Source organism: Macaca thibetana, chromosome 10 (genome assembly GCF_024542745.1).
Source record: "Macaca thibetana thibetana isolate TM-01 chromosome 10, ASM2454274v1, whole genome shotgun sequence".
Classification (NCBI taxonomy): Eukaryota; Metazoa; Chordata; class Mammalia; order Primates; family Cercopithecidae; genus Macaca; species Macaca thibetana.
Window position 1 is genome coordinate 15,144,464 of NC_065587.1, and position 27,115 is coordinate 15,171,578.

A 27,115-nucleotide genomic window follows, 5' to 3' on the forward strand; every position below is an offset into this window, starting at 1 on the left:
CAAGCTGCATTGGCTCACAGGCCAAAGTTTGCTGACCCCTGATCTACACTGTTTTTCCTTCTAAATATTGCCTGATTATCTTAGCTTCTTGGCAAACATGCTAGGCCGGATGGGGCAGAGGTTTCTGTTACATGCTGTGGTCTCTTAGTAATGAATCAATCCAAGAACACATTAGAGAATCTGAAGTCAACACATACAGATTTCATATGTTTTAACTTCATAATTTATATTTCTTGTCAGAGTTCTCCCAACTTGCTGTAAATATTTTTGCTTTTGAAAGTTCCAACAAAGACTGTGAAGTAAGACAGATCCAAAATCGTATCTTCATTGCTTGTATTTAACAGGTACTACCAAAGTTTACTTTTAATACTGTCACAAATTGGAAAGCAAATCCTTGCATATCGTAGGGCTTAATTTTTTATTGGAGGAATAATAACATGCAGACTGATGCAGTTTGAAACATTTTTTTCCCATGTGTGTCTATGTTTGTGTCAGTCCTTGTGTCTACATGTATGTACGTCTGTGTGTGGGCGGGTGTGTGTTTTTCTGTACACCTGGGGGGAGAGGTATCTGTAAAGTCAGTTCTCTTCTCTCCTGTAGGGTGGATATGCAGCCTACAGATATGCACAGCCTGCTACTGCAACCGCAGCCACCGCTGCTGCAGCCGCTGCAGCCGCTTACAGCGACGGGTATGTACAGAGGCAGAGATGAGCTTTGGGATGCATGAGAGCTGTTCCATCCCAAAATGTCACCCATTTCCCTCCCTTCACCGTTTCCACAGCAGCTCTTAGCACATCGGGCATCTTGCCAGCCTGGGCTTTCTGCAGACCTCTCGATGGCCTTTGTCATGCCTAAAACACAAGGCATCAACTCTGTCCTCCGCTCCCTCTTTCTTGTTCTCATCTCTTCTTTGGCTTTGACTCCAGTCCCTCTCTTCCTCATCTCCAATTCCTTTCTTTTCCATTTTATAGAAGTACTTCAGATTTTTTTCAGTTATTGCATTTGGGAGTAGAAATAGAAAGGTTTTTTCCTATTCCTTGTAATTCCAGTTTCCTTATGATAATCCAAGACCAAGTGACTCACAAGTCTTTAGCACAGTAATCCCTTTAATTTTTTTAGATCACACACTTTTCTTTATCTGTCTGATTGTGTTTCTTCTTTCCAGTTATGGCAGGGTGTACACAGCCGACCCCTACCATGCCCTTGCCCCTGCCGCTAGCTATGGAGTTGGCGCTGTGGTAAGTATATAATATACCATTGTTTTATAAAACCATTTCACCCCTTCTTTTACCCATAGACTACAGAAGATCTAGGGAGGTAGTAAACTTAGCCTTTCATCCTCCATCAAGGTATTAAAGCCACACAGATCTATTCATGGCACCCTCTTTATTTGTATGTTATTGTAATGTGAGCCACATGGCCTAGTTAAGGGCAGCAGAAAGGAATGACCACTGATAGTGTGCCCCGAGCAGTGGCATCATTTGTGAGAGTAATAGGGGAACTGGCGAGTGTTTTCTATTGGTTCAAATATTGAGTGCATACCTGTGGCATCGTTTCAGTATCGGTGTTGGGAAAGGAGCATGGAGCATAAGGCTGTAGTATTCACAGTAAGCTTTTCAAAAACCTAAGTTTCAAATACAAATCTAAAGGATGTCTCTGCTCTTCCTGAGCCTTCTGGTAGATAGTACTAGAAATTCCCAAGTGAACGCTTTATAGGATATTTCATTGATTATTGATAACAACTGTGGCAAAATATAGTGTTTTTGATAAAGTATCGAAGAAGTCTGTAGAACTAGCATAATTTCTTCTGACCAACCACCTCACTGCAACATTATTGTGTTGGCTTCGGTGCCTCCAGTTTCAGTGATTAGGACTCACAGGCTGCAACAAAGGTAGGCCGTTCCACAGTGACACCTCTGCCAGCCTTGCTCTCTAATTCAAAATGCAACTGGGCAGCTGCCTCTGAACATGGCAGAGTTGTTTGAAAAGGAGACAGAATGAAGTGTAAAATGTAAGACCTAAAGGAATATGAGGAAGTTACTTCTCACACCAGATTTCTACTGATGAAGATTTGTAGAAGGAAGGAATAGGGGCCCTGAGGGAATGTATGTTTGTAAGGGAAGTAGAGCAGTACAATATAAAGGCAGTGGTGGAAGTTCCTGAGGTTTTATTTTGTCCTAAAATGATATAAGTCCTATGCTAAAAGAATGACCTGAGAAAGATGCATTCCTGGGAAACTTGTAATTGAAAGAGATAAGCCATTAGATAAAGTCATTTGATAACGGAATAAAGCCTAGTTAAAACCCCAACTAGATATATAAATGTGAATATGTCAAGAAACAGCCTAGTTGGTGTGCTTTGTGGATGATAGAGGAACTAGACTTTATTAAAGACTGACTCAGGTTTAGATGCAGCACCATCTCAAACGTGGGCTGTGACCGCACATGGCAGGGATCGTGTCGGAAGTAGCGTGCACTGCAGATGGGTCATATGTGAGAAGGGGAAACTGGGGATGTGTTTTCCACCAGGATTATAGGCTGTATCAAGGTAAACAAAAACCTGTGCTTTTAAAAATCACACTCTTGGCAGAACTAGTTTTCAACTGTATATTGTTTCCCTTCTGTGCTAATTCATGTAAATGATGAAATGAAATGTTGTCATACTCTCTTTGAGAATATCAGGTCAGCAGTAAATGTGTTGGGCTCTGGTGTGAGCACCTCACAAGCAGAAGTTGGTTTCTGACTTTACTGCACAAGGCAATGCTTGATCAGTTGCTTTGAGGCTTTGAAGGAGGCTGTGTTTCCAAATCCCTCTCTGGACATTTTTCTTCACTGTTAATGCTTCTCTCATCAACCTTTTAATTATTTTTATCTCTTTAATTACTGCAGGCGAGTTTATACCGAGGTGGCTACAGCCGATTTGCCCCCTACTGAAGTGACGTGAGACCCCTGCAAATGGGACAGCCCCCCAGTTCATGAGGCCTGGCTATTGCAATATTTACTAGTAGAGGAACTCTATAGCAAGATGAAGAGGAAAAACAAACAAACAAAAAAAAAAAACACAAAAAAAGAAAGAATACTTTTTTATACCTCACTATGTTCTTTGAATATGTATTTTTTCCTTTAAATTTCTGCCTTTAATTCTTTTGTTCCAAAGATTGTGCATTTTTTTCTTTTTTTTTTTAAACTGTGGTAAAAAAAAAAAAAAATTAATGCATTTCCATGTCTGTACGTCCGTGCTTAGCTTATTCTATCAATCACGGAAGAGGCAGTCAAGGAGGAAGGAGAGACATTAGGAGCTGATCAATGCATCTGATCAGAAATCAGCAGACAGAATTACCAAAGTGTACCTGGTGCTGAATGGCTGGGGGACAAGCAGAAGTGGGAGAGATCTTTCCGCAACAGGATGTTCTTCTCGTCTTCTGAGTTTCTGGTCTTTTGACAGGCAGTTCTGGTTGGCTGTGGCTGGAATCCACATGCTGATAGATAGGAATTTGTGCTTATAAAGCAGGAGAATTAAAAAGCCGCTTTCCTCTCCTCTTCCCTCCTGTCTTCTCCATTCTTTTTACAATCATCTTACACGCACAGCCTGAGACAGTTGGCATCGTTTTTGGAATTATAGTATTGATATTTCCAAACGTGCTCTCAGACTGTGGATAATAAACACCTCATTAGGAAACCGATCTCGGAGTGAACTCTGGAGTATGAAAAAGATCATTTCTTTTTGTTCCTGCAACTTAGCATTCTTTCTGGGCTTCTCCTTTAATTGAACCACAGCTTAGCTCATGTATTCTTTTATTAACATCCTGCTCTCATGTCCATAAGATTCAGGAATTCAGGACCCAGGGACAGAAAGATTAATAAGCCAGTGACCAGATTTCCCCCAGATGTCTGGGCACCGCTTGAGGATTAGAAGTACAAAGTGTTCACAGCCATTAAAGAGGGTGAGGAAGAGACAAGGAGTATTAGAAGATCTGGTATTTCTTACTTTTTTCTTGCCTTAGAAAGTACAAAGTTTAAAAAACAGCATAAAGAATCTGCTGGGGAAAGATAGAGTACCAGGTCCTAGGTCAGCAGTCCCTGGAAGTTTTGGTGATGAGGACATGGAAGGGCAGGCAGAGGCACTTTGTACTTGCTCCAAAGCCATAGGAATTTTCATCTTCCAGAGCCTTTATGAGTCACTTCTGTATCCACAGTCTTGAGCCCTGTGGCTGTCCTGCCAAGCTTCTCACTGTCCTCCAAAAACACCCAGCTGAGCACCCGGACCACTTTGTGTACATTAACACTACAGGACATAAAACGCGGAGGCCCTGAGATTGCTGCCCTCCCATATTGGAAGGAGGGTCTGAAACGGCAAGGGTCTTCTGTATCGCCAGGAAGAGTCATGCAGTGAGTCACTGCCGTTGCCATCTGGCTGTAATTTTCTGTGTTATCAACGTAGGAGAGAGAGTTTCTCTTCTAGCTATTAGAACTGATCAAAGCAAGTGTCCTACAGCATTTCCCAAATGAAGGCATTAGGAAATAGAAAAGCACGGTCTTTTTGGCTCCCTGGTCTATTCACATTGGTACTAGGGTGACCTTTCACCCAAGGGACAGCTGCTAAAGGGAGTAATTCAGAGACATGGAGCTTCTGGTTTGTTATGGGTTTGTTTTGGGTTTGTTTTTTAACTCCTGCCTCCACACATGTTCTTGACTGATAACTGACTCATGTCCCTGAATTAAAATGACTGACCTACGACAGCATCAAGCATTCTTTGTAAGCAGAGTGATGCGTCTGAGAGGGCATTGGCCTGTCGCGTAGAATACATATCCTCTCCCCCTTCGGAATCCTGTCTCGCCTCATAACTGGGAGAGAGGCTGTGCCTGAAACTAGGGGCGATGTCAAGGAAGCTAGAGGCCTCGATGCAATTATTACTCATCCTGGGGAGGAGGACGGAGACTAAGGGGACACCAACGGCCCAGTCCATTGGGCATTTTTAAGGATCCCCCCACCCCAAGCCAAAGTTTGGTTTGTTGCTGTTAAGACAATTTTTGTTGTATGTATATAAATATTTTAGTTAGAGGAGTGGGGAATGGGATGCGGGCTTTCACAGTTCTAGGGAATGGGGGCAGGGAGGATTTTGCTTTTGCTTTTGCTTTGAGGGAGAACTTTAGCTGACTGAAAAAACAAAAGTTTGAGGTCATGTTCACAAAGGGGCCATTCCCAAAAGATGGCAAGCCACGTACTCAATGGAGACTAGGCCAAATTCTAAATGGTTGTATCCCTAGCAGGGGAGAGTAGGAGAATGAGTTTAAGTGTTTTTCTCTTCTTTTTTCCTAGAAAGAGGTAAGGATAATAGGAAAGGTAGAGAAGGCAGCTCCCACAGACCTTTTAAGAGAGGCAGAATCTTGAGCTTGAGGCACCTTGAGTGCATCTCAGTTCAGCTGGTTCTGGCTGAGGCCTCCAAAGGCAAGCTCTGTGCTTTCCAGTGGTTTGTGCTGCATTTCCAGGGATGGTGTTTGACCCCGCTTCCTCCAGCTCCCTTTTCTAAGAAAGAATAGATGGAGTTCTGCTTTTTATGAAAGGGTCTTTGGTTTTCAGTGTCAACACTGAGAATTGGGGCTCTTACAAGCATCTAGATGTCACAGCATCAACCTCGCCATCACCATTTGAACTTAGAGACTCCGTACAGATTTGAACTTTGAGAGTCAACTTCACCAGAGGCAGGTTGCTCAAAGCAGCACTGCTTGTCTGTTCCTGACTCTGGTTCTCACTGTATTGAGACAGTCAGAGGAGTCTGGCATTTCGTGAGTTTGTTAGAGGATGCTGGCTGATAATTCCGGAAAACTCACCGATGCTGAATCACATGCATGATTCTTTCTCAACTTTACTATAGTTCATGACCTGGACTTTCTGTACTCTTGGAAGCTGGGCTCCTTAAAGGAGACCTCGAGTGAAAACCTTTATCTCCACGTCCCTCTTTGAGCCCAGAGAGCTGCCCAAAGGCATTTTCCAGAATTCCTTGTGTCTCTTAGTTCAATTTCCATTAACTCAGATCAGCCATTGTGATTCACCATTTGTCAGCCTCTCGGGTTTCACAAAACCTACTACCACCATCATCCTCCAACAGCCACAGTCTGAATTGAGCCAACATTTTTTTTTTTCTTTGAGAAAGAAGTGGACTGGGGCACAACTTTTAGTCTGAGGGGAGCTAGTGGAAATCTAGACGATCGAAATCATCGATAGCAGCTTTTCCTCAAATGTGTGACTCCTCAGGGGCTGAACTGCTCTTAGCTTAGAATTATGCTTTACTAGAGATCCGGCAGAGAGGTGTGTTAATCACTACCATCCCGTGACTAGTTACATAGCTTCCAGACATGAGGGAGACTGATATCAAACAGGGACGGAAGCAACCCCAAGGATATGCAAGAAGGGCATGATGAGCCCCCTTCCCTCTGGCAGGAGAACAAGGCCAACCAAGGGACAGACTGGAAAGCGCTTAGATGTTTAAGGAGGGAAAAGGGGAAGCTTTGGCGAGCCCTCCCCTTCTGCCAAGTTCAGCCAGTTCTCTGCTGCTTGCAACCCTCTAGCACAGTGACATTTGCAGAATTGCAGATTTTTTTCCCCCAGATACTAGGAGGAAAGGGACTTTGGGGGGTGGGGAAGGGGTCGTGGTGTTTTAAAAGCATAAGTTACCTGTTTGCACTGTTTTAAGATAGGAAAAAAATAGTGGGCAAGGTGAACATCAGACGTAAATTTGTGTGTTTTTATTTTGTCATGCTCTTGAAAATGTTTGACCATTTGTAGTATACACAGTGAAACTTGATTCTCTGTTGCATAAAACACTATATTTTTTTGGAAATGTTACTGTCCAAAAGCCTCTTCCCTCCCTTTCCTTTTCCTGTGTACTTCCTTCATACTTGCTTTACTGATCGGCCAGGCAATAGCCATCCAAGAGCTAGAGCATGAAACAGGGCCCTTTCCAAGTAGGCTCTGGGTGTCCTAAGCCAGCGTGTGCCCTCTGGTTCGGTGAGCGTAGTAGAGTCCCTGGCACCTTTCTTTGCAAACAAGGCTTACAGACCAGACTGCAGCAAGTTGTCAAATTCCTCGATCGGATGCACTAGGAGTGAGGAGCCCAGGGATGGAGGGGATTCCTGAAGTGTTGCAGTTGGCTGTGGTAGCTGAGTTCTTTTCCATGTTACCGAAACTGTAGCCAGTTACAGTTTACTCAGGAAAACGGTAGATCAATTCAGCCATGGTAGTGCTGGTCGGCAGGGATTGGTAACGGAGAGAACTGCTTAGCAGCCAAAACTCAAGCCTTGCCTTTTAGGAGGCCACCGGCAGAGGGACTTGGTCCTCCTTGTGTGGCACTTGCGTCCATGCCAGCGACCTGAGGACTGCACTCACACTGGCGAGCAAGAAGGGAACAGTGATTCTCTTTTCTCTCCCCACCCCCTGCCCTTTGTCACCAACACCAGTTTCCCAGGGGGTACATGAGTTTTTGAATTTTTAAAACATGTGTTTTGGTTTGGTTTTTCCGGGGACTGATAAGTGCTTTAAGCAATGTCCATAACCCGTCAAGACTCCCAGCTTAGTCATTTTCTTGTATTTTTCTGTTCACAGTATTTGTGTGTGTGCTTGTTTTGGCAGCTCATTTTGGCTGTATTATATATCGAGTGATGAATTGATCCTCTTTTTTTCCCTAAGGGATATGAATTGTTTTTCTTGTGTTATATTCTGCTTGTGAATAGCTGGAGCAAACCTGGGGCTGACACACGTAAACTAGGGCTGCAAAGCGAGAAGAGAGCCGGTGGAGTGTACTTGTCCCTGACAGGCTGACCTGCCTGAGTCTCTGAGCTTTTCAGTCCAAATCTTTGCAAGGCTCAAAATGCCACAGAATCTCTCCTCTTCTCCCCACTCCTTCCCCATGGCAGGAACCGGACCATCCCTACATGCAACATGCTGTTCCTCCAGCCCCTCCCACTGCCATGGCAAAACAGGTACCTTGGGGCAGGGGGGCATTACATGGGATGCTTGTGTAATCGACCACCCAGCCTTCTCTGTCCCCTCCCGGCCTCCCCCAGAATCACTTCCTAGGACACCCGAGCTGCTTGCCCAGGGTCCTGTTTCCCTGCTAACTCCAGAGAAGCATCCCAGGGCTTTGTGACAGTCTCTAATTCCCTTCCCTTCTCGTTAAGAATCATATTGTATAGTAGCTTTCAGACCATACAGTATTCATTGGGTTACTCCTATTATTATCAAGTAGCTGGAATTGTGAAGGTCGGAGTAGTTAGATCTTTAGCTTTTATTCCTTATTTTTTTGTATTACTCTCCATGTGTATAAATTATTGATCATGTTGCTGGCTTTTATAAACTCTAAGCGAAGGAGGAGCACTGCCTCAGCCTTTGCACATGGTAATGAAGCACTGTTTTTAAATAAAAGAGAGAAACACCATTCTTTGGCCTGTGTGTATTAATCCTCGTTCCCTGTTGCCTCTGCCTGAGGCTCCAAAGATACAACTTGGATTTGACTTTTTAAGTGGGGGTCGGGGGTACAGGAAGGAACAGTGCCAGGCGTTCTAAGGTGATTCTAAATGGTGACGATAAGCCAGAAGGTAAACGAGGCCAGCAGCTGGGTCCGTGTCACTGCTCTCAGCTTCCCCAACTGCTGAACTCCAATCTGTCCAAAAGCTGATTTTGTGCCTCTGCTTCTGAAATCTTTCAGCTTCACTTCTTCACCGTCCACCCTCCCCTAGACTCAACTGCTGCCTTTACTGCACCACAGACACTGTCCTTAATCACTTGACCTTATCAAAGTGTCATTTTCCTGCCTTGCCTCCTCTGTCCCTGCTGCCCCTAGCTCTCCGGCTGCCACCCAGGCTCCCTCACTTTTTGTTCAGCCATAAAAAATATGTCCTGCCTCGCCCTTTCCTTCCTGTTTCTTTTCTTTTTTTCCCCTTAAGACAGGGTCTCACTGTGTCGCCCAGGCTGGAGTGCAGTGGTGTGATCAAGGCTCACGGTAGCCTCAAACTCCTGGGCTCAAGTGATCCTCCCACCTCAGCCTCCCAAGAAGCTGGAACTACAGGCACACACCACCACACCTGGCTATTTTTTGAATTTTTTTGTACAGATGGGGCTCCACTGTGCTGCCCAGGCAGGTCTCGAACTGCTGGCTTCAAGTGATCCTCCAACCTCAGCCTCCCGAAGTGCTGGTATTACAGGCGTGAGCCACCACACCTGGCCTCTTTTCTTTCTTTCTTGTGCTTTTCACCCATCCCTTGCTGCGTTTGTTTTGTTTCTCAGCCAATAATTCCCAAATCTCTGAAATTCTCCATAATCCATAAATCTGTAACTCCCTTCCCTTAACCATATGAGATCATCTTGCTTCCGGTTTCACAGAGAATATGGAGGTTGTCAGACACAGTCTCCCGGAATGAGTGTTCACTACCAGATTTATAAACCGACTTGCATCCGACACAGGGTGTCCTTCCCCTTCTCTCTCTCATTCTGTTAAGGGCATTCTTCACATCACTGTGAACCCCACACCTGCGCTCTGCATCCCAGCCTTTCCCACCTCCTCGGTGCTTTGCTTCAGTTTCCTCCCTTGCCTGGTTTGCCTCTTCCTCTCAATAGTCCCTTTGGCACTTAAGCGTGCTTAAATCTTAAGAAGTTTTTTAAAAAATTGGAAAATCTCAAGTTATTCCTTGAACTTTTTTTTCTTGTTTTTGGGTTTTTGTTTGTTTGTTTTGTTTTTTGAGATAGGGTCTCACTCTGTTGCCCAGGCTGCAGTGCAATGGCGCTATCTTGACTCACTACAACCTCCGCTTCCCAGGTTCAAGCAATTCTCCTTCGTCAGCCTCCTGAGTAGCTGGGATTGATTATAGGCACGCACCACCAAGCCTGGCTAATTTTTGTATTTTTGGTAGAGACAGAATTTCACCATGTTGGCCAGGCTGGCCTCAAACTCCTGACCTCAAGGATTCACCCGCCTCGGCCACCCAAAGTCCTGGAATTATAGGCGTGAGCCACCACACCCGGCCCTAAGTTGTTTCTTTTGTGGCAAACTTCTGGAATAAGTTTCTACCAGCTGATTCCAATTACTTGATCTTCACCCCGTGGCTGCCTGGCTTCTACCTCCAGTACCTGGAAGCAGCCCCTGAGGATGACGGTTAACGGATGCTCCTCTGTGCACTTACTTGACTGCCGAGTGTTCCCAAGGCTTCTTCCCTTGTGTGTTGGACTGTGACAGGCCAAAGTAGGCAAGTACCTCCCCACCACCACCCACTCCAAGCTGGCATGCCCTTGCCTGGCTTCGTCTTAGCTTCTAAACTGGTCTCCTTGCCTCTACCTTTTCTCCGACAGCACTCCATCTCTGAAGTGTGTTCTCTCAACAGCCTGTTCAATCGGATTGTGACATGTTTTTGTGCAAACTTCCTTAGGCTTCCCATCCCGTAGGCAGTTCCAAATCCTTATTTTGGTCTACAAGGCCCTGTACAGTGTGCTCCCCTGGTAGTTTATTTGGTGTCTGTCTGTCTGTACTAAAACGTAAGCACCTGGAGGTCAAAGACTTTGTTCGGTTGGCTGCTGTATCGCCATTGCCTGGTGCGTTGAAAGTATTCAGTACATATTTGTTGAATTACTGTTTTCCATTTGGGATGTAAGTGATGCAGTTTTCAGCCCTGCCTTCCTCCACATTGCCACGCCTAGTAACAACAGTGGACATGTGTGCGGAGCACTGTTGGTGGCACTTGCCCATTTTCACTCCTTTCATCTTCCCAGCAGCTCTGTGAGGCGGGTGCCCCCGAGGCACTTCTCTCTGCTCCTGCTCCTGCTCCTGCACCTGCTCCTGCCTTCCTGCGGGGTTTGACAAGCATGCAAAGCCTGGATTGCCCCTTCCCCAGGCCCTTTCTGGGGGTTGTGTTTGCAACAAGGAAACTTGTATCCCCTCAGGACAAAGAGCAAGCTTGCTTACTACCTGTTATAAAACAGGTGGATCCTCTAAGCTCAGTGCCCCTCAGCTCAGTGCAAACCTACTGCCTGCACCACATCTATCCAGGCCTGTGGGACTCGGGGGCTCATGCTGCCTGCTGCACCGTGAGGAATAAAGTCCTTTGCCTCTCGCCGAGTCTTGTGTCTTCCACCAATATCCATGAAACTGTAACAGGCGAATGCATCAGCTTCTAAGGCGGGAGAAATCAAAGCCCATACCTGACAGTATTGTTATTCCTCTGTTAAAAGATGAAGCTGGAAGCATAGAGAGATTAAATAACTTTGCCAAAGTCACATAAAGTAGGAAGTGGCAGAACCAGGATGCAAACCCAGGCAGTTGCTCCCAAGTCTGTGCCTTTAACCTCTGACTGCTAGTGTTTCTAAGTGCTGCTCTTGTAGAAACCCCACAGAAATCAGAGCCAGCACTGCACTCCTATCTCTGGCTGCCTCTCTGCCTCTTGTAGGCTCCTCTTCCTCCAGCTCTCTTTTAAACCTTGTTATTCCTCTAGGGCTCAGTTGTAGGCCACCTTCTTCCCATACTCCACTGAAAAGATCACTGTTGAGACCAATGTCTGCCTGTAAGCTAATGACTCTTAAATCCAAACTGGAGTTCATAGAGCTTTCCTAGAGTCTAGACTAACATCCAGCTGCAGCCCCATAGGCTCCTAAAATTCAATGTGCTTGAAATAAACCCTTTTTCTACTCAAAACCTATGTTCCTGTCTCTAGTCCCTTTGAGCTGATAACAAAATACCATAAACAGTAATTTTTAAATAACAGAAGTTGACCAGGCTCTGTGGCTCACGCCTGTAATCCCAGCACTTTGAGAGGCCGAAGGGGGTGGATCTCCTGAGGTCAGGAGTTTGAGACCAGCCTGGCCAACATAGTGAAACCCCGACTCTACTAAAAATACAAAAATTAGCTGGGCATGGTGGCGCATGCCTGTAATCCCAGCTACTCAGGAGGCTGAGGCAGGAGAATCGCTTGAACCTGGCAGGCAGGGGTTGCAGTGAGCCGAGATTGGGCCATTGCACTCCAGCCTGAGCAACAAGAGTGAAACTCCATCTCAAAAAAAAAAAAGAAAATTACAGAAGTTTATTTCTCACAGTTCCAGATGCTGGGAAGTCCAGGGTCAAGGCTCCAGCAGATTCTATGGCTGGTGTGGGCCCATTTCCTGGTTTAGAGCTCCTTCTCACTATTCTTCAAATGGTGGAAGAAGCTAGCGAGTTCTGTGGGGCCTCTGATAAGGGCACTAATCCCATTCATGAGGGCACCATCCTAATGATCTCATCACCTCCTGAAAGGCCCCATCTCCTAACACCATCACACTGGGGGTTACGATATCAACATAGGAATGGGATGTGGGGGAGACAATCACGCCAAGCAGTAAGTTGGACAACAATTGGCAATCACCATGTCAAAACCCTAAGGAGGAAAGAGAGAAAATGATGTAAAGAAAAATAGTTTGCTAAAGGTGGGTGTGTTTCTACTTTCATCTTGGGTGGCCGCCGGTCCTCAGTGAGGACCTCTCTCCACTTGCAAACAGTCAGCAAGTCGAGCTGATTCCTTGGTCTCCACCCATAGTCCTCAGGTGTAGCACGTGGCTGTCTGACCTTTTATCAGGCAATGACCTCTGGACCAACTAGATGGACAGCATCCAAAGATAAGTCATCTTTGTCTAGCACGTAGTAGATGCTTTATACATTTGATTTTTTTTTTTTTTTTTTTTTTTTGGCTCAAACCCCTTCCACTTACATAATTCTTCCTGTTTTGACAGGCTTTAGCAATGATGTGTTTTTCTCTGACTCAAGCTCAGCCCCAGTCCGCAGCCTCCATTCATCACATGAACATTGATTGGTGACGTGCAGCCATATATTGGTGCCATTTGGAAACAAAGCCTGGAGAAACTGGATTTTCTCTTAGGTAATTCTGTACATGTCTCTCCCCGCCACCAGACTGAGCTTCCAGAGGGCAAAGGACCAGATTAATCATGTCCAGCTTCCTAACACCTCACTGAGGCACCTGCTGGAGCTCCCATCATATAAACCATACTGACGGTTCCACAAAGAGACACAGACTCAAATGCACAGCCAGGAATATGACAAGCACAGGCAGAGTGTCTGAGAATGAAATCACACATAATTCTCTGAGACTTTATTTAAAACACAAGGTGAATTTACAAAAAGTTCAAGATGAATCAAAAGGTGGCCCTGGCCTCAGGCTTCCATGTCTGTGCCTCTGTTGAGGACAAGGAGTGCTCAGGGCAGCTGCCTCTCCATGCTCCCAAGTAGCCAGTGGCCCCTGTGATGGCAACCAATGATGCAGGTTTGTTTTTGATTGTTTGAAAAGAAAACTGAATTTCAAGGAGCCAAGTTTCTCTTTCTCCCTGAGCCATAGTAAGCTGTGTGGTCTCAGTCAAATCTCTGCCCATCTGCCCCACAGCTTCCCCATCTGTAGGATGTCAGGACAAATCAGCTATTCTGGCCGGGCGCGGTGGCTCATGCCTGTAACCACAGCACTTTGGGAGGCCGAGGCAGGTGGATCCTCTGAGGTCAGGAGTTCGAGACCAGCCTGGTCAACATGGTGGAACCCGGTCTCTACTAAAAACACAAAAATTAGCCGGTCATGATGCTGTGCGCCTGTAACCCCAGCTACTCAGGAGGCTAAGGCAGGAGAATTGCTTGAACCCAGGAGGCGGAGGTTGCATGAGCTGAGATCGTGCCACTACACTCCAGCCTGGGTGACAGAGTGAGACTCCGTCTCAAAAAAAAAAAAAAAGATAAGCTATTCTGTGGGCCCCTCCCAAGGCGGAAGTGCTGACTCTGTATTGTTGATAACAGAACTTGTCTCTCCAGGTGGAAATCAAGCCTAAACAAATGCTCAGTCCCAGGGACAGGGCTGATCCCATCACGCACTCCCACGCTCCGCCTTCCCCTGGGAGCTCAGTTCCTTCTACCTCACAGCTCGTAAAATGCCTGTGCATTCACTAAGTCCGGTCAGAAACTGCACAGGAGCAATTGTGACCAAGTAGTCACAAAAGCTGGCACCACACAGCGGCATGTCGGGAAAACGATGCCTCCATGTTGGAGACTGCCTGACCCAGTTCTAGGCCGAATATCGGAGGTTCTCAACCAAAGGAGCAAATCAGAGCCCCATTTACACGCCCAGGCTGCAGACCCGCAGGTTCCAACTCATTGGGTCCAAGTGGGGTCTGAGCATCTGGATTTTGTGAAGAGGCCAAAGATGATCCTAATGTGCACGCTGGTTGGAATCTGCCACTACAGGATTTTGGATCCTGCCGTCTTCTCAAAGCGTGCTGAGAGACAGAGAACAGAAAAGTTTTTTTTTTTTTTTTTTTTTTGAGACAGAGTTTCGCTCTTATTGCCCAGGCTGAAGTGTAAGTTGTGATCTTGGCTCACTGCCACCTCCGCCTCCTGGGTTCAAATGATTCTCCTGCCTCAGCCTCCCAAGTAGCTGGGATTACAGGTGTGCGCCACCATGCCTGACTAATATTTTTTTTTTTTTTTTTTTACTGGAGACAAAGTTTCACCATGTTGATCAGGCTGGTCTCAAACTCCTGACCTCAAGTGATCCACCCACCTTGGCCTCCCAAAGTGCTGGGATTACAGGCGTGAGCCACCGTACCAGGCTGAAAAGCTTGTTTTTAAAAAGGCTGGGACTGATGTCTCTACGAAGGTTCATCGGTGGTGACAAATGTTACCACACGGTCTGGATGATGATGGTCTAGGGTGAGGGGAGAGGGTGTGGGGGAGCGCTCTGTGCTTTCCACTCAATTTACTCTAAAACATAATTCACGTTAAAGCCTATTGATTTAAATGCAGGGAAGAGGCAGCCAGGGTATGACGGAGTCAATGGAAATATTCAAGGATCGTGGTTCTGTCCCTCTCAGCCAGATCACTCTTCCTGAACACCTTTGTTCTCAGATGAGCTCCTGCTCCATCTCCATGGACGGCTTCTGCTGTCTGTGGGCAAAATTCTAAACTCCTCAGCCCGGCATTGACGGCACCTCCCGGTCCTGGCCTCAGACCGTCTTTCAAGCTTAGAATCAATAACGAGGAGCCCAAACTGAAAGGGACCTCAAAGACCATCCCCACCAGATTGTAAGTCCCACAAGGGGGGCCGTCCTTGTCTGTTCACCACAAGGAACTAGGACGTGACCAGGGTCTGCAAGGGCAGAGACCTACACCCGGATCTGGCTCCAGGTAGGAGTACGTGCCCTGGCCCAGCCACCAGCCATTGCATTCCGGCCCAGCCCCCCCGCTCTTTTTTTTTTGAGAGGGACTCTCACTCTGTCACCCAGGCCGGAGTGCGGGTGGCGCGATCTTGGTTCACTGCAACCTCCACCCCCCAGGTTCAATTGATTTCCTGCCTCAGCCTCCCGAATAGCATGGATTATAGGTGCCTGCTATCACGCCTGGCTAGTTTTTGTATTTTTAATAGAGATGGGATTTCACCATGTTGGCCAAGCTGATCTCAAACTCCTAACCTCAGGTGATCTGCCCGCCTCAGCCTCCCAAAGCACTGGGATTATAGGCGTGAGCCACCATGCCTGGCCAGAAATCCCCTTTTTCTTTCTCCCACATAGCCTGTCCTTCCACCTCCTTTTGCCTCAAGCCCATTTCTCTGAACATTTCCGACATACTCCAGCCCCCTTCATCTCGCTTGCCTCTGAGCTCTCTGCAGCATGACTTTATTCTTGCCATACTTGGCTTCGTGCTGCGTTATTTGGAATTATTTGAGGCCAGGCCTCTTTTGTATTCAGCTCTGTCTCCAGTGCCAGAGCCCTGGAGCTGCCATGCATCCCTCAGTGTCTGTGGGACCTGCCAGGCCAGCTGTGGGAGTCAGGACTAGGATTGATCTGAGCAGAGCCTTCGTGTGGGTTTTTTTTGTTTTGTTTTGTTTTGTTTTGTTTTTTGAGATGGAGTCTCACTCTGTCGCCAGGCTGGAGTGCAGTGGCACGATCTCGGCTCACTGTAACCTCTGCCTCCCAGGTTCAAGAGATTCTCCTGCCTCAGCCTCCCAAGTAGCTGGGATCACAGGCAGGTGCCACCTGCTCCTCTGCTCTAAGAAAGCCTTATTCTTTTAGGATGTAAAGCATGGGCTCCGGATCCCAGCCGTCTAAACTTGAAATCCGGCTCTGCCACTTCCTGAACGTGTGCCCTTGCAGGAGTTGCTTAGTGTGCCTCAGCGTTTCCATCTGTCAAATGGAGATAGTATTAGTCTGTACTTGAGAGTAAGGATTTTAAAAGTTCATATAGGGGCTGGGTGCGGTGGCTTATGCCTGTAATCCCAGCACTTTGGGAGGCCAAGACGGGTGGATCACCTGACGTCAGGAGTTCAAGACCAGCCTGGCCAACATGGTGAAATCCTGTCTCTACTAAAAATACAAATAAAAAAAAAAACTAGCCGGGCGTGGTGGCGGGCACCTGTAATCCCAGCTACTCAGGAAGCTGAGTCAGGAGAATCACTTGAACCCGAGAGGCAAAGGTTACAGTGAGCCAGGAACATGCCACTGCACTCCAGCCTGGGCAACAAGAATGAAACTCTGTCTCAAAAAAAAAAAAAAGAAAAGAAAAGAAAATTCATATACGTAAAATGCTTAGAAATACATGGCACATAGTATTCACTCAATACATGTTTTATTATTATTATTAATCGTGTGATCCACAGGGATGAGCCAAGCACTCTGGACAACCATCCCAGGCTCCAAAGACAGGACAATGACATGGGTTCTGAGCCTTAAGTTCCAACATCCCCTTGACCTCCCAGTTCTAATTGGTCAGGTCCTATCTTCCCTGCTGAATTATTTGCTTCTTGTGTCCTCAGGAAACTGAGGCACAGAGAGGTCATAGAGCAAGGCCTCAAACCCCAGCAAGAACCCAGGCAGCTCTCCTGGGGCCGTGTCCCTAGGCCCCCTACAGACCCTGGCACCCAGTGGTCATGGGGGCTCCATGAGCCTTTCTTCACTGAGTGGAGGCCCTTCCACTCCTTCCCCCCGTCTTATTCTCTTCATCTGTTCGTACAGTCAAGGTTGTGGAATTGTAGAGTCGGGCACAAGCCTTGACGTTCAAATAGTTCAAGCCTCTATTTGATCAATAGGAGCAAAAGGTCCAGAGAGGCTAAACACAAGAGCATACAGCCAGTTATTGGCAGGAGTCGGGGCTGAGGAGCCTCCCCTTTTCCAAATGTTGCCTTGCTGGTGTTTGAAAGTGTTTGCCTGATAGAATAAACAGGAGCATAAAATGGTTTTTCCAGCAGAATGCTAAGTTCTCCAAAGTTGGGGTCTTCTGTGCTAGCTCGGGGTCCCTGCCAGGGTTCTCTTCATCCAGAGCAGTCAGTAAATGCTTCCCCAGTCTCCTGTCGTGCTTTCTGGAAGCACGGCATTGGCTGAACGTCTGTCAGGTACCGGGGGTGGCCTTAGGTGCCTTCGCATATGAGATCTCATTGAATTTTCACTTCAAAATGAAACTGAGTTCTTCATAAGAACTCCTCATTCTCATCCCCATTTTGTGAGAAAGTCAAAACAGTGGCAGGAGGAGCCTTGCACAGTTTCACACAGGTGGCATGTTTTCTGAGCCTGGATCCACGGGTCTTGCACAGTTTCACACAGGTGGAATGTTTTCTGAGCCTGGATCCACGGGTCTTGCACAGTTTCACACAGGTGGAATGTTTTCTGAGCCTGGATCCACGGGTCTTGCACAGTTTCACACAGGTGGAATGTTTTCTGAGCCTGGATCCACGGGTCTTGCACAGTTTCACACAGGTGGAATGTTTTCTGAGCCTGGATCCGTGGGTCTTGCAGTTTCACACAGGTGGAATGGTTTCTGTGCCTGGATCCACAGGTAAGCTGAGGAGTAGTGCAGAGAGAACTGGTCTGCTGGCGGAGAAACAGGCCAGGTGGAAAGTGGGGCAGTGAGCTCCTTGGGGGCGGGAGGGGCAGGGACAGGGAAGACTGCCCAGCGCCAGGCCTCTCCTGAGCGCGGCACTGATCCTACCCCCAACCTTTCACCTTTCACACTTGAGGGCTCCCTTGTCTTATATATTGTGTTAGCACCATGAAGTACACTGATTTTTCAGTAGATAAGCATGTGGGCTAAGATTTTACTTTTTTGAAAAATATTTTATCATGTTACCACGTTTGTACTGTGTGAGAAGGAATGCATATGATCTAGTTCCACCACGTTTTAACCCATCAGGAACTCCGTCATAAACTTTATTAAGAGACAGAATTTCATTCTTGTTGCCCATGCTGGAGTGCAATGGCATGATCTCAGTTCACTGCAACCTCTACCTCCTGGGTTCAAGCGATTCTCCGGCCTCAGCCTCCCAAGTAGCTGGGACTACAGGTGTGTGCCACCCCACCCAGATAATTTTTTGTATTTTTAAAAGAGATGGGGTTTCACCGTGTTGGCCAGGCTGGTCTCGGACTCCTGATCTAGTGATCTGCCTACCTCGGCCTCCCAAAGTGCTGAGATTACAGACGTGAGCCACTGCGCCTGGTCGAGTTTGTCCTGTGTTTAAACATTTTATTTTAGATTTGCTGTAAATATTTATTATCTATATTCCTTCTATTTTATAAAACAGTAATGTGCATAACTGAAAACTTGAAAAACACAGAAAGGCAGAAAGAAGAGGGGAACACATCACCAAATTTACCCCTGAACAGCCACACTGTGACCTTGCTGTACTCCTTTGAAGGGTTTTGTTTTCCTATGCACAAGTTTGAGAGATGTGCTTTCCTTAGGTAAAAGGTAAGAAAGTCCCTGCTCTTTTCCACCGAATAATACAAGTAGCACTTTCCCCGTGAACCCAGTCATTGAAGGAGCATCATTTCTGACAGCTACCTAGTGTTTTATCAAGTGGATGAATATTTTGTATGTAACCAGTTCCCTAGCATTGGAACATTTTAATGGCTTCACATTTTTCATGATTATAAATTATGCTACAGTAAAGGGATGATTTTCTCCCAATAACAGCTTTTCTCAAATCATTAACTTGTCATTGCAAGACCCTGGGAATGGAGAATGGATCTTAGCTTGAGCAACAGTCTCCACGCAAAGGTGCCGACTGCAGAGTCATGACAGATGACAGGAGGGAAGAGGGGGAGGAGGGGCAGGTGATAGTTTAAAAAGTTTTTCATTTTCATTATGAAGGTACTATGTAGTTACATACAATTTGGAAAATACGTGAGTTTGGAATGTGTTCCAGCTCCAGTTTTAATTAACATGAACATGTAGGTCTTCTCGGCCTCCAACTCCATCTGTACCCACAAAAAACCTGGTCTCTTGCAAATGTGTCTTCCACCCCAGGTATTTCTGGAGTCCCCAAGGGTGACCACAAACCATTGCAGGTTTGTCTTCTATTATCATTGCTGCTGGTTTTATCATTGCCACTAGAAGCTTCCCTACCCCCTTATTCTTCATCAAAGACTTGCATTTTGCCTCTGTTAAATGAAGGTTCAATGGTGACAGGGTGACCGACTAGGGTAAAAAAAAAAAGAAAGGAAATAGTTTACTCACTTCTGCAGCCTCTTAGGGATCCCAAAGTGGGTTCACTTGAGCTCCCAGAAATTACAGGGCAGGGCGAGGTCATTCTTCACTTTGCACACCTAGCCCTTCTCTGTCTTATTCACTGCTAGGCCTGGCATGATGCCTGGCACAGAGGTGTGCCCAACTGAGATTTGTGCATTAACCTCATGAATGAGCGAATGGCCCATCTGGCAGGAAGTAGAGAGAGAGCTCCGTGAGATGACTGGCAAAGGCACCAGGTGGCGTGGCAGGGGCCGGATGGAAAGCTAGCAGCAGCCCCTCTTCCCGTTAGGCCCTCCCTTCCCTTCTCCGAGGCCCGCCCACCCAAGGAGGGGTTACTTCACTGTCAGGGGTTCCCACAGCTCCTGGCTTGCTTGCATCCCACTTACCTCTTCTCGCTGTCGGTGTCTTCCCGGGGCCTGGTGCTGGTGGGGCTGGCTGGTGGCCAAGTGTCCTTGGGGCAGAGACTGTCCTCTTTGGTATTCTCGGTGTCCCGCCAGGGCCCAGACTAGGCTGGTGCTCCATGACAGGCCAGGGGAGAGGTGAGCGAGACCCTGTGGAACATGAGTCTCTGCATCTCACAGCTTCCAAGAAAGTGATTTCTCTACATAGGAAAGTCTAGAACTATAAACTATCTTTCAAATAAAAATCCTTTCCCAACTCATTTCAAGTGTCATTTTTATCACGCAATGCCACATTCGTGTCATTCAACACGTATTTCTGGCACACTGGCTATATGCCAAGCACTGCTAGGTGCTGGGGATACTGGTATGGACAAGAGGGACACAATGGCCCAGCCGTCGCCACCCAGACTGATAAACTGGCTCATCTGGTCTTGTCGCCTCTACCCAGGAACCGGCTCAGCGCAACAGGGTGACTTCGACTTCCTGTGATGTCATCTCCAATCCGAGCAACCAGCACTCCTCACTCCCCGGACCCCTGTTCACCAAATTAGCCTTCCCTGCTGGAGCCTGCAGACCGCAGGAGAGGCAGACAGGAAGCACCCCCACAAACACACACATATGGGATTTCAAGAATTTATGGTTATTTATGGTCAGGGCTTTGAGAGAAGAGAATGCAATCCTGGGAAGAACTGAGGGCAGCTAGTTAATGTCAGGGGTGTGGGGCAAGTCCTCTCTTTGAAGAAAGGACAGCTGTAGTTATGCATTGATGTGTCCGTTTGTTTAGCATTCCTCGCCCCCACCCCCAGGCTAAGCTTTTAGAAGAGCAAGACCACATCTGTGTTATTTGCTGCCTTCCTACCTTCTGGTTTAACCACACGGGATCCTCGAACAGCCCTTCCCCGGCAGCTGGAACGGGTCCGGCTTACCTTCTGCAGCAGGTGCCGGTGGCACTCAGTGAGCTAGTCCAGGTCCTGCTCCAGCTTCTTAGCAAGTGTCCTCAGTTCCTCTGCTGTCTCTGTCCTTGCCCCATCCTCCAGGTGCTTCCAGCTCTGCAGGAAGCTGCTCATGTCTTTCAGAAGTAAGAAGCCAGCCCCAGCAGCACCCATCACCCGGGCACCATTGGTCATGGCCAGAGTTGTGCCCTCAAAGGCTCTCTGCACCCCTCTAGCCCTCCAGAAAGGGATGTGTCTTGTGACCACAAAATTCTTGACCATAGCCATGAACCCAGAGTTGGCTTTGGCCATCTGGTAGGCACGAAGGTCCCTGATGCCCTTGATGGCTTTTACACACTTGTCAACACAAAAGCCAGCAGCCCCGATTTCAGACCAATTTATTTCTCCAAAAGCCTCATGTGATGTCGTCAGAGGCCCCAGTCGGCTGGCTTTGTCTCTTGCTGCTGAATCGCTCCTATTTTCTAAAACATTTGTTACTATGTTGGTGATGGCAGCTGCTGCCCCCAACCCTGTCGCAGCTGTTGAGAGCACGAGACTGCCTCCTGCTGTCACAGGTGCTAGGGCCAAACCCAGGATGCTCATGACCCCAGAAACAGTCCCGGAAGAGCTGGCCACCGGGCTGGTCTTGGTCAGCAACTTGTGAGTGGTGTCAGCTTGGTCCGCAAGGATGTTAAGTTCTTTGATGTTCTGTTCTAGCTCAAATTTGTGCAAAGGAAAATACGAGAGAAACAGTCTTTCCTCCTCTGACAGCCAGCCGTCTGGCATGGAATCTTTGTCACATCGCATCAGTTCTTCAAACAGAACACAGGACAGCACAGCAGCCTCATCACTGTGGACAGCTGACATCAAATTGTTAATTTTCCAACTCAGCACAGGTTCACCAGTGAGGCTAAAGACATCGAGGTAATCTGAGTACTAAAATGTGTGCAGGAGGCAGAGCCCTGGGAATCAAGGTATAATGTCAAAACCACCTTTGCAGAAATTCTAACAGTGGGGAAATTATGGCAGTGAAAGGGGTCTGACCTAGCCGGCTTCATCTTGCTTCTAACCTCCAAGCTGTTCTTGTTCTTTCTTCTGGGCATAGGCTCAACTAACTTTGGGAGGAACTTAGTTTATAGTTTAACTTTGAAACAAAGATGACAACAGCCCCTTCCCGAAACAAACCCCCTTCTTGCCTAGGGACCAGACTGCCTTTACAGGACTAAAAAATTAGCCATAATATTAGAAATTATAATTTAGGTGTTATTCAACCAGAGGCCACAAGATCCTAAACCTCCCCACTTACTCCTCGACATAACATCACTATTGGAAAACCTAACACGAGTGCTTGAGGTATTTTTCAGACCCTGCACTCAGTGGTTCAGCTGTCGCCACCCAGACTGATCAACTGGCTCATCTGGTCTTGTGGCCTCTACCCAGACACCGGCTCAGTGCAAGACGGTGACTTCAACTTCCTATGATGTCATCTCCAACCCCAGCGATCAGTACTCCTCACTCCCTGGACCCCTACCACCAAATTATCCTTTAAAAAAAACCCGTCCTGGCCAGGCGTGGTGTCTCATACCTGTAATCCCAGCATTCTGGGAGGCCCAGGTGAGCGGATCACAGGGTCAGGAGTTCAAAACCAGCCTGGCCAATATGGTAAAACCCCGTCTCTACTAAAAATACAAAAGTTAGCTGGTTGTGGTGGTGGGCGCCTGTAGTCCCAGCTACTCCAGAGGCTGTGGCAGGAGAATTGCTTGAACCTGGGAAGCGGAGGTTGCAGTGAGCTGAGATCACGCCACTGCACTCCAGCCTGGGCGACAGAGTGAGACTTTGTCTCAAAAAAAAAAAAACAACAACAACAACAGCAAAACCCACTCCTCGAATCTTTGGAGAAACTGACTTGAGTAATAATAAAACTCCAGTCTCCCATTCATCTGGCTCTGCATGAATTAAACTCTTGATTGCAATTCTCCTGTCTTGATAAATCAACTCTATCTGGGCAGAGGGCAAAATGAACCCACTGGGCTGTTACAGTGTGGGTGGCAGACAGACAGACAGACAGACAGAAGGTCCACTCTGGCCTGGAGCCCTGGGTGGGGGTGGCCATGTGTTTTGAGCAGGAGCACAGCTTGAACTACCCCTATGCAGGCCCAGGCTGGTGGCTTACTATTCCATTCATCCACAAACAGCTCTCTTCCAAATGTATGTGGATACCAGCCCAGGCACAGTGGCTTGTGTCTGTAATCCCAGCACTTTGGGACACCGAGGTGGATGGATCACCTGAGGTGGATGGATCACCTGAGGTGAGGAGTTCGAGACCAGCCTGGCCAACATGGTGAAATCCCATCTCTACTAAAAATACAAAAATTAGCCAGGCGTGGTAGTGGGCGCCTGTAGTCCCAGATACTCAGGAGGCTGAGGCAGGAGAATCGCTTGATCCTAGGAGGCACAGGTTGCACTGAGCCGAGATCGTACCATAGCACTCCAGCCTGGGCAACAACAGTGAAACTCTGTCTCAAAAATAATAATAATAATAATAAAATAAATGTATGGGGATACTGACGTTATGAATAAAATGTAACTTAAAAGCTTTACTGACTTTTGTCACCAATTCTTTTCCTAAAAAAGACATATGTACATGTATACATTTATAATTTATACATATATAAGTTGTGACTAATTTGATTAAAAAACAGTACCAAAAGTATACAGAGTAGATGCCTTGATTTTTTCTTTTTTTTTTTTTTTAAAAAACATGTTTGCTTGAAAATTGTGGTTGCTTCTGGGCAGGGAACCTGGGACATCTGGAAATAGGATTTAAGGGGAGACTCTTTTTTTTGTTTTTGAGACGGGGTCTCACTATATTGCCCAGGCTGGCCTCAAACTCCTGGGTTCAAGTGATGCTCCCCAGCAGCTGGGACTACAGGCACATGCAACCACACCTAGTGACACTTACTTTTTACTGTTTGCCCTTTTGTTCCTCTTAGCTTTTGTGTCATATGCATGTATGATCATTTTTAAAAATTAGTAAAAGAGTCTACATTTCCAAAGCAAAAGTTTGGGGATCTCCAAGAAGACAACCACATATCCCCCTTCCACGGGAGAGGGCTCACTGTCGTTCAGTTGGACAGTGTTGAATATTTTGAAAACAAAGTAGATTTTTTTTGTTTGTTTTGAGACGGAGTCTCACTCTATTGTCCAGGCTAGAGTGCAGCGGCGCGATCTCGGCTCACTGCAACCTCTGCCTCGAGTTCAAGCCATTCTCCTGCCTCAGCCTCCCAAGTAGTCAGGCATGAGGCACCACCATGCTGGGCTAATTTCTGTATTTTTAGTAGAGACAGGGTTTTGCCATGTTGGCCAGGCTGGTCTCGAACTCCTGACCTCAAGTGATCCACCCCTTCTCGACCTCCCAAAGTTTTGAGATTACAGGTATGAGCCACCGCGCCCGGCCCAAAGTAGACTTCTAACAAAAGTGTGGTCATACTTAGAAATAGTGAGATCTACTCTGACCACTTGTTAACGGGCAAGTGACTGAAGCTTGTAAATCTTAAGAAAAAATGAGGAAAAGGGAAAAAAGGCACAACTGGGAAAATTCTCTCCACTCAAACCTTTCCTGTAATTTTAAAAAAGAATCACCATTCAGTTTTCCTGTTGAATCATTTTGGCTCAGTATCTGGAACTTCAGGGTTATGCAGGACCTTTGAGAATCACTGCTCTTAAGAACCTTTATCTTACGGAATTTGGGACTCCCAGCGTGGGTATTGCTGGACTATGGACTGTGTGTGTGACTTTCTACAGCACGTAACACGGTCTGACTTGTATGTTCCCTAGGTTGGTTCTGGCCTGTCTCCTAATGGAGCATCTACAATAGACTTGGCTTGGGTTTGATGGATAGTGAGAGAGGGTCTATGGGAAAGGATGCAAGGCTGTGGGCAAACTGTACTTGGACCAAGGAACCCCAAGGCCTGAAAGGAACTGTGGACAATAGACTTAGAATCCTCTGCTCCCTAGCCAAGGCCATTAGCAGCCTCAAGTGGACCAGCCCTGGGTCCCTCCCTCCTCCCTCCTGGGGGAAGCGGGAGGGGCCTTCTGACATCCTTCCTCGTCTTCAAGTCACTCTTTTAAGAAAGGACTTCATCGGGGTTTAAAGTGAACATCTCTGTAAACCTAGGGTTTCAGTGCCCCCTCTCCAACCTAAGTTTTAGAACTATGAGATGTTAGAGCTGGAAGCCCTTCCAGGTCGCCTGGTACACAAATGGCAGAGGCATAATCTCCCCGCTATTGTTAGTGAGGGTGTCTAAAGCACAGGAGAATCGCAGTGCCGCATCTAGGCTCTTTGGGAAAGAGTGCTGCTGTGACCTAGTGGGCGCCGTCTAGGCGCAACACAGAAGATAAACAGTCATCTGCCACATTTTTGCCATCAATGAGCCCAGTCCCTCATTTACAGAGGAGCAAACTGGCTCCAAAAAGGAGGGACATTCCCTGATTGCAACTGGAGTTAGTGGTGGAGTTAGGCTAAGAACCTAGGGCCGGCCGGGCGTGGTGGCTCAAGCCTGTAATCCCAGCACTTTGGGAGGCCGAGACAGGCGGATCACGAGGTCAGGAGATCGAGACCATCCTGGCGAACACAGTGAAACCCCGTCTCTACTAAAAAAAATACAAAAAACTAGCCGGGCGAGGTGGCGGGCGCCTGTAGTCCCACCTACTCGGGAGGCTGAGGCAGGAGAATGGCATAAACCCGGAAGGCGGAGCTTGCAGTGAGCTGAGATCCGGCCACTGCACTCCAGCCAGGGCTACAGAGCGAGACTCCGCCTCAAAAAAAAAAAAAAAAAAAAAGAACCTAGGGCCGGGCGCAGTGGCTCAGTCTGTAATCCCAGCACTTTGGGAGGCCTAGGTGGGCGGATCACTTGAGGTCAGGAGTTCGAGACCAGCCTGACCAACATGGTGAAACCCCATCGCTACTAAAAATACAAAAATTATCCAGGTGTGGTGGTAGGCACCTGTAATCCCAGCTACTTGGGAGGCTGAGGCAGGAGAATCGCATGAACCTGGGAGGCAGAGGTTGCAGTGAGCCAAGATCGCACCATCGCACTCCAGGCTGGGCGACAAGAGGGAAACTCCGTCTCCTGAAGCCTCTAGTCTGCCTCAACCACTGGCTGATTTTCCCCGAGATACAAAAAATCATCCCTCTCCCTTTACCAAAGGAGGAGAGGTGAACATTGTACAAGCACATAGGAAGGGCCCCCGTTAACTCCGGTCCATGCAGCATGCGTCGGCCAGTAGCCAAAGTCAAGGACACGGATAAGTAAAATGGTTGTGCCTGTGCCTGAAAAGTCAATGCCTTTTTTGGGAGCTTTCCCAGACTTAACGAGAGCCTTAGGGGGAAATCTTGACAGCAGAGGTGGGAGAGAGAACAGTAGAGGGAGGTTGGGCCAAGGACACAGAGAAGTGAATGACTGTACCTGTGCCTGAAAGCGCAGGCAACCCATTTGCATGACGCATGAAGATTTTATCTTTAGGCGCTTGGCTGCTATAAATTGCGGGAGCATTGCAACCCACTTTAGAGAACCTTATGGGCACTTTGGCAAGAGTTAAGTGCAGCCTCTGTTAGGCAGCAGAGTCTGTTGTGAGTCTACTGCTGCAGCCGAGCTCTGTGGGAGAGTCTGAACGCCCAGGCCAAGGCAATAGAAAGGCACGTCCCAGGAGCTTGGATCTCAAGGCAAGACACTGTCATGGGTTGGGAAAGGGTGAAGGCAGACCCAGGAAGGAATATTCCTGGATTGGGAGAAAACCAGCAAATTCTGCTTCTAGGATTCCATTGCCCTCTAAGCCATGTGTCTGGGCATCTATCCGTATACAATGTACTTACCATTACCAAAAGATTTTTTTTTTTTTTTTTTTTTTTTTTTTTTTTTGATGAAGTCTTGCTCTGTCGCCCAGGCTAGAGTGCAGTAGTGGTGCGATCTTGGCTCACTGCAACCTCTGCCTCACGGGTTCAAGCAATTCTCCTGCCTCAGCCCCCCATGTAGCTGGGATTACAGGCATGCTCCACCACACCTAGCTAATTTCTGTATTTTTAGTAGAGACAAGGTTTCACCAGGTTGGCCAGTCTGGTCTTGAACTCCTGACCTCAAGTGATCCGCCCACCTCGGCCTCCCAAAATTCTGAGATTACAAGCATGAGCCACCGTGCCTGCACTTACCAAAGGTTTTACATTTTTTTTTACTAAGATTTTTTTATGCGGATGTGTACGTTTT

General features: G+C 47.3%; 2 protein-coding genes and 1 long non-coding RNA gene across 32 annotated transcripts in view; 2 read left to right on the plus strand and 1 right to left on the minus strand.

The window, feature by feature from the left end:
• Window positions 1-8,434, plus strand: part of RBFOX2 (RNA binding fox-1 homolog 2) — a 296,547-nt gene extending 288,113 nt beyond the window's left edge. For all 30 annotated transcript variants that reach the window (XM_050806250.1, XM_050806254.1, XM_050806251.1 and 27 more), the window contains 3 exons: window positions 601-689; window positions 1,166-1,238; window positions 2,889-8,434. In XM_050806250.1, the coding sequence (XP_050662207.1) occupies window positions 601-689; window positions 1,166-1,238; window positions 2,889-2,933 (207 nt within the window). In that variant the 3' untranslated portion in view covers window positions 2,934-8,434. The remainder of the gene's footprint in view (window positions 1-600; window positions 690-1,165; window positions 1,239-2,888) is intronic.
• On the plus strand, window positions 5,182-8,434 carry LOC126963785 (uncharacterized). The gene is made up of 2 exons (XR_007729207.1): window positions 5,182-5,260; window positions 8,043-8,434. It is a non-coding gene; the product is annotated as an uncharacterized LOC126963785 (long non-coding RNA).
• Window positions 8,435-16,610: 8,176 nt separating this feature from the next.
• Window positions 16,611-26,353, minus strand: APOL5 (apolipoprotein L5). The gene is given in 6 exon segments (XM_050806901.1): window positions 16,611-17,547; window positions 17,701-17,835; window positions 19,906-20,070; window positions 20,780-21,788; window positions 26,084-26,233; window positions 26,321-26,353. Coding segments are annotated over 5 exon segments (1,449 nt in total). The 3' UTR covers window positions 16,611-17,547; window positions 17,701-17,743.
• Between the last annotated feature and the right edge of the window lie 762 nt (window positions 26,354-27,115).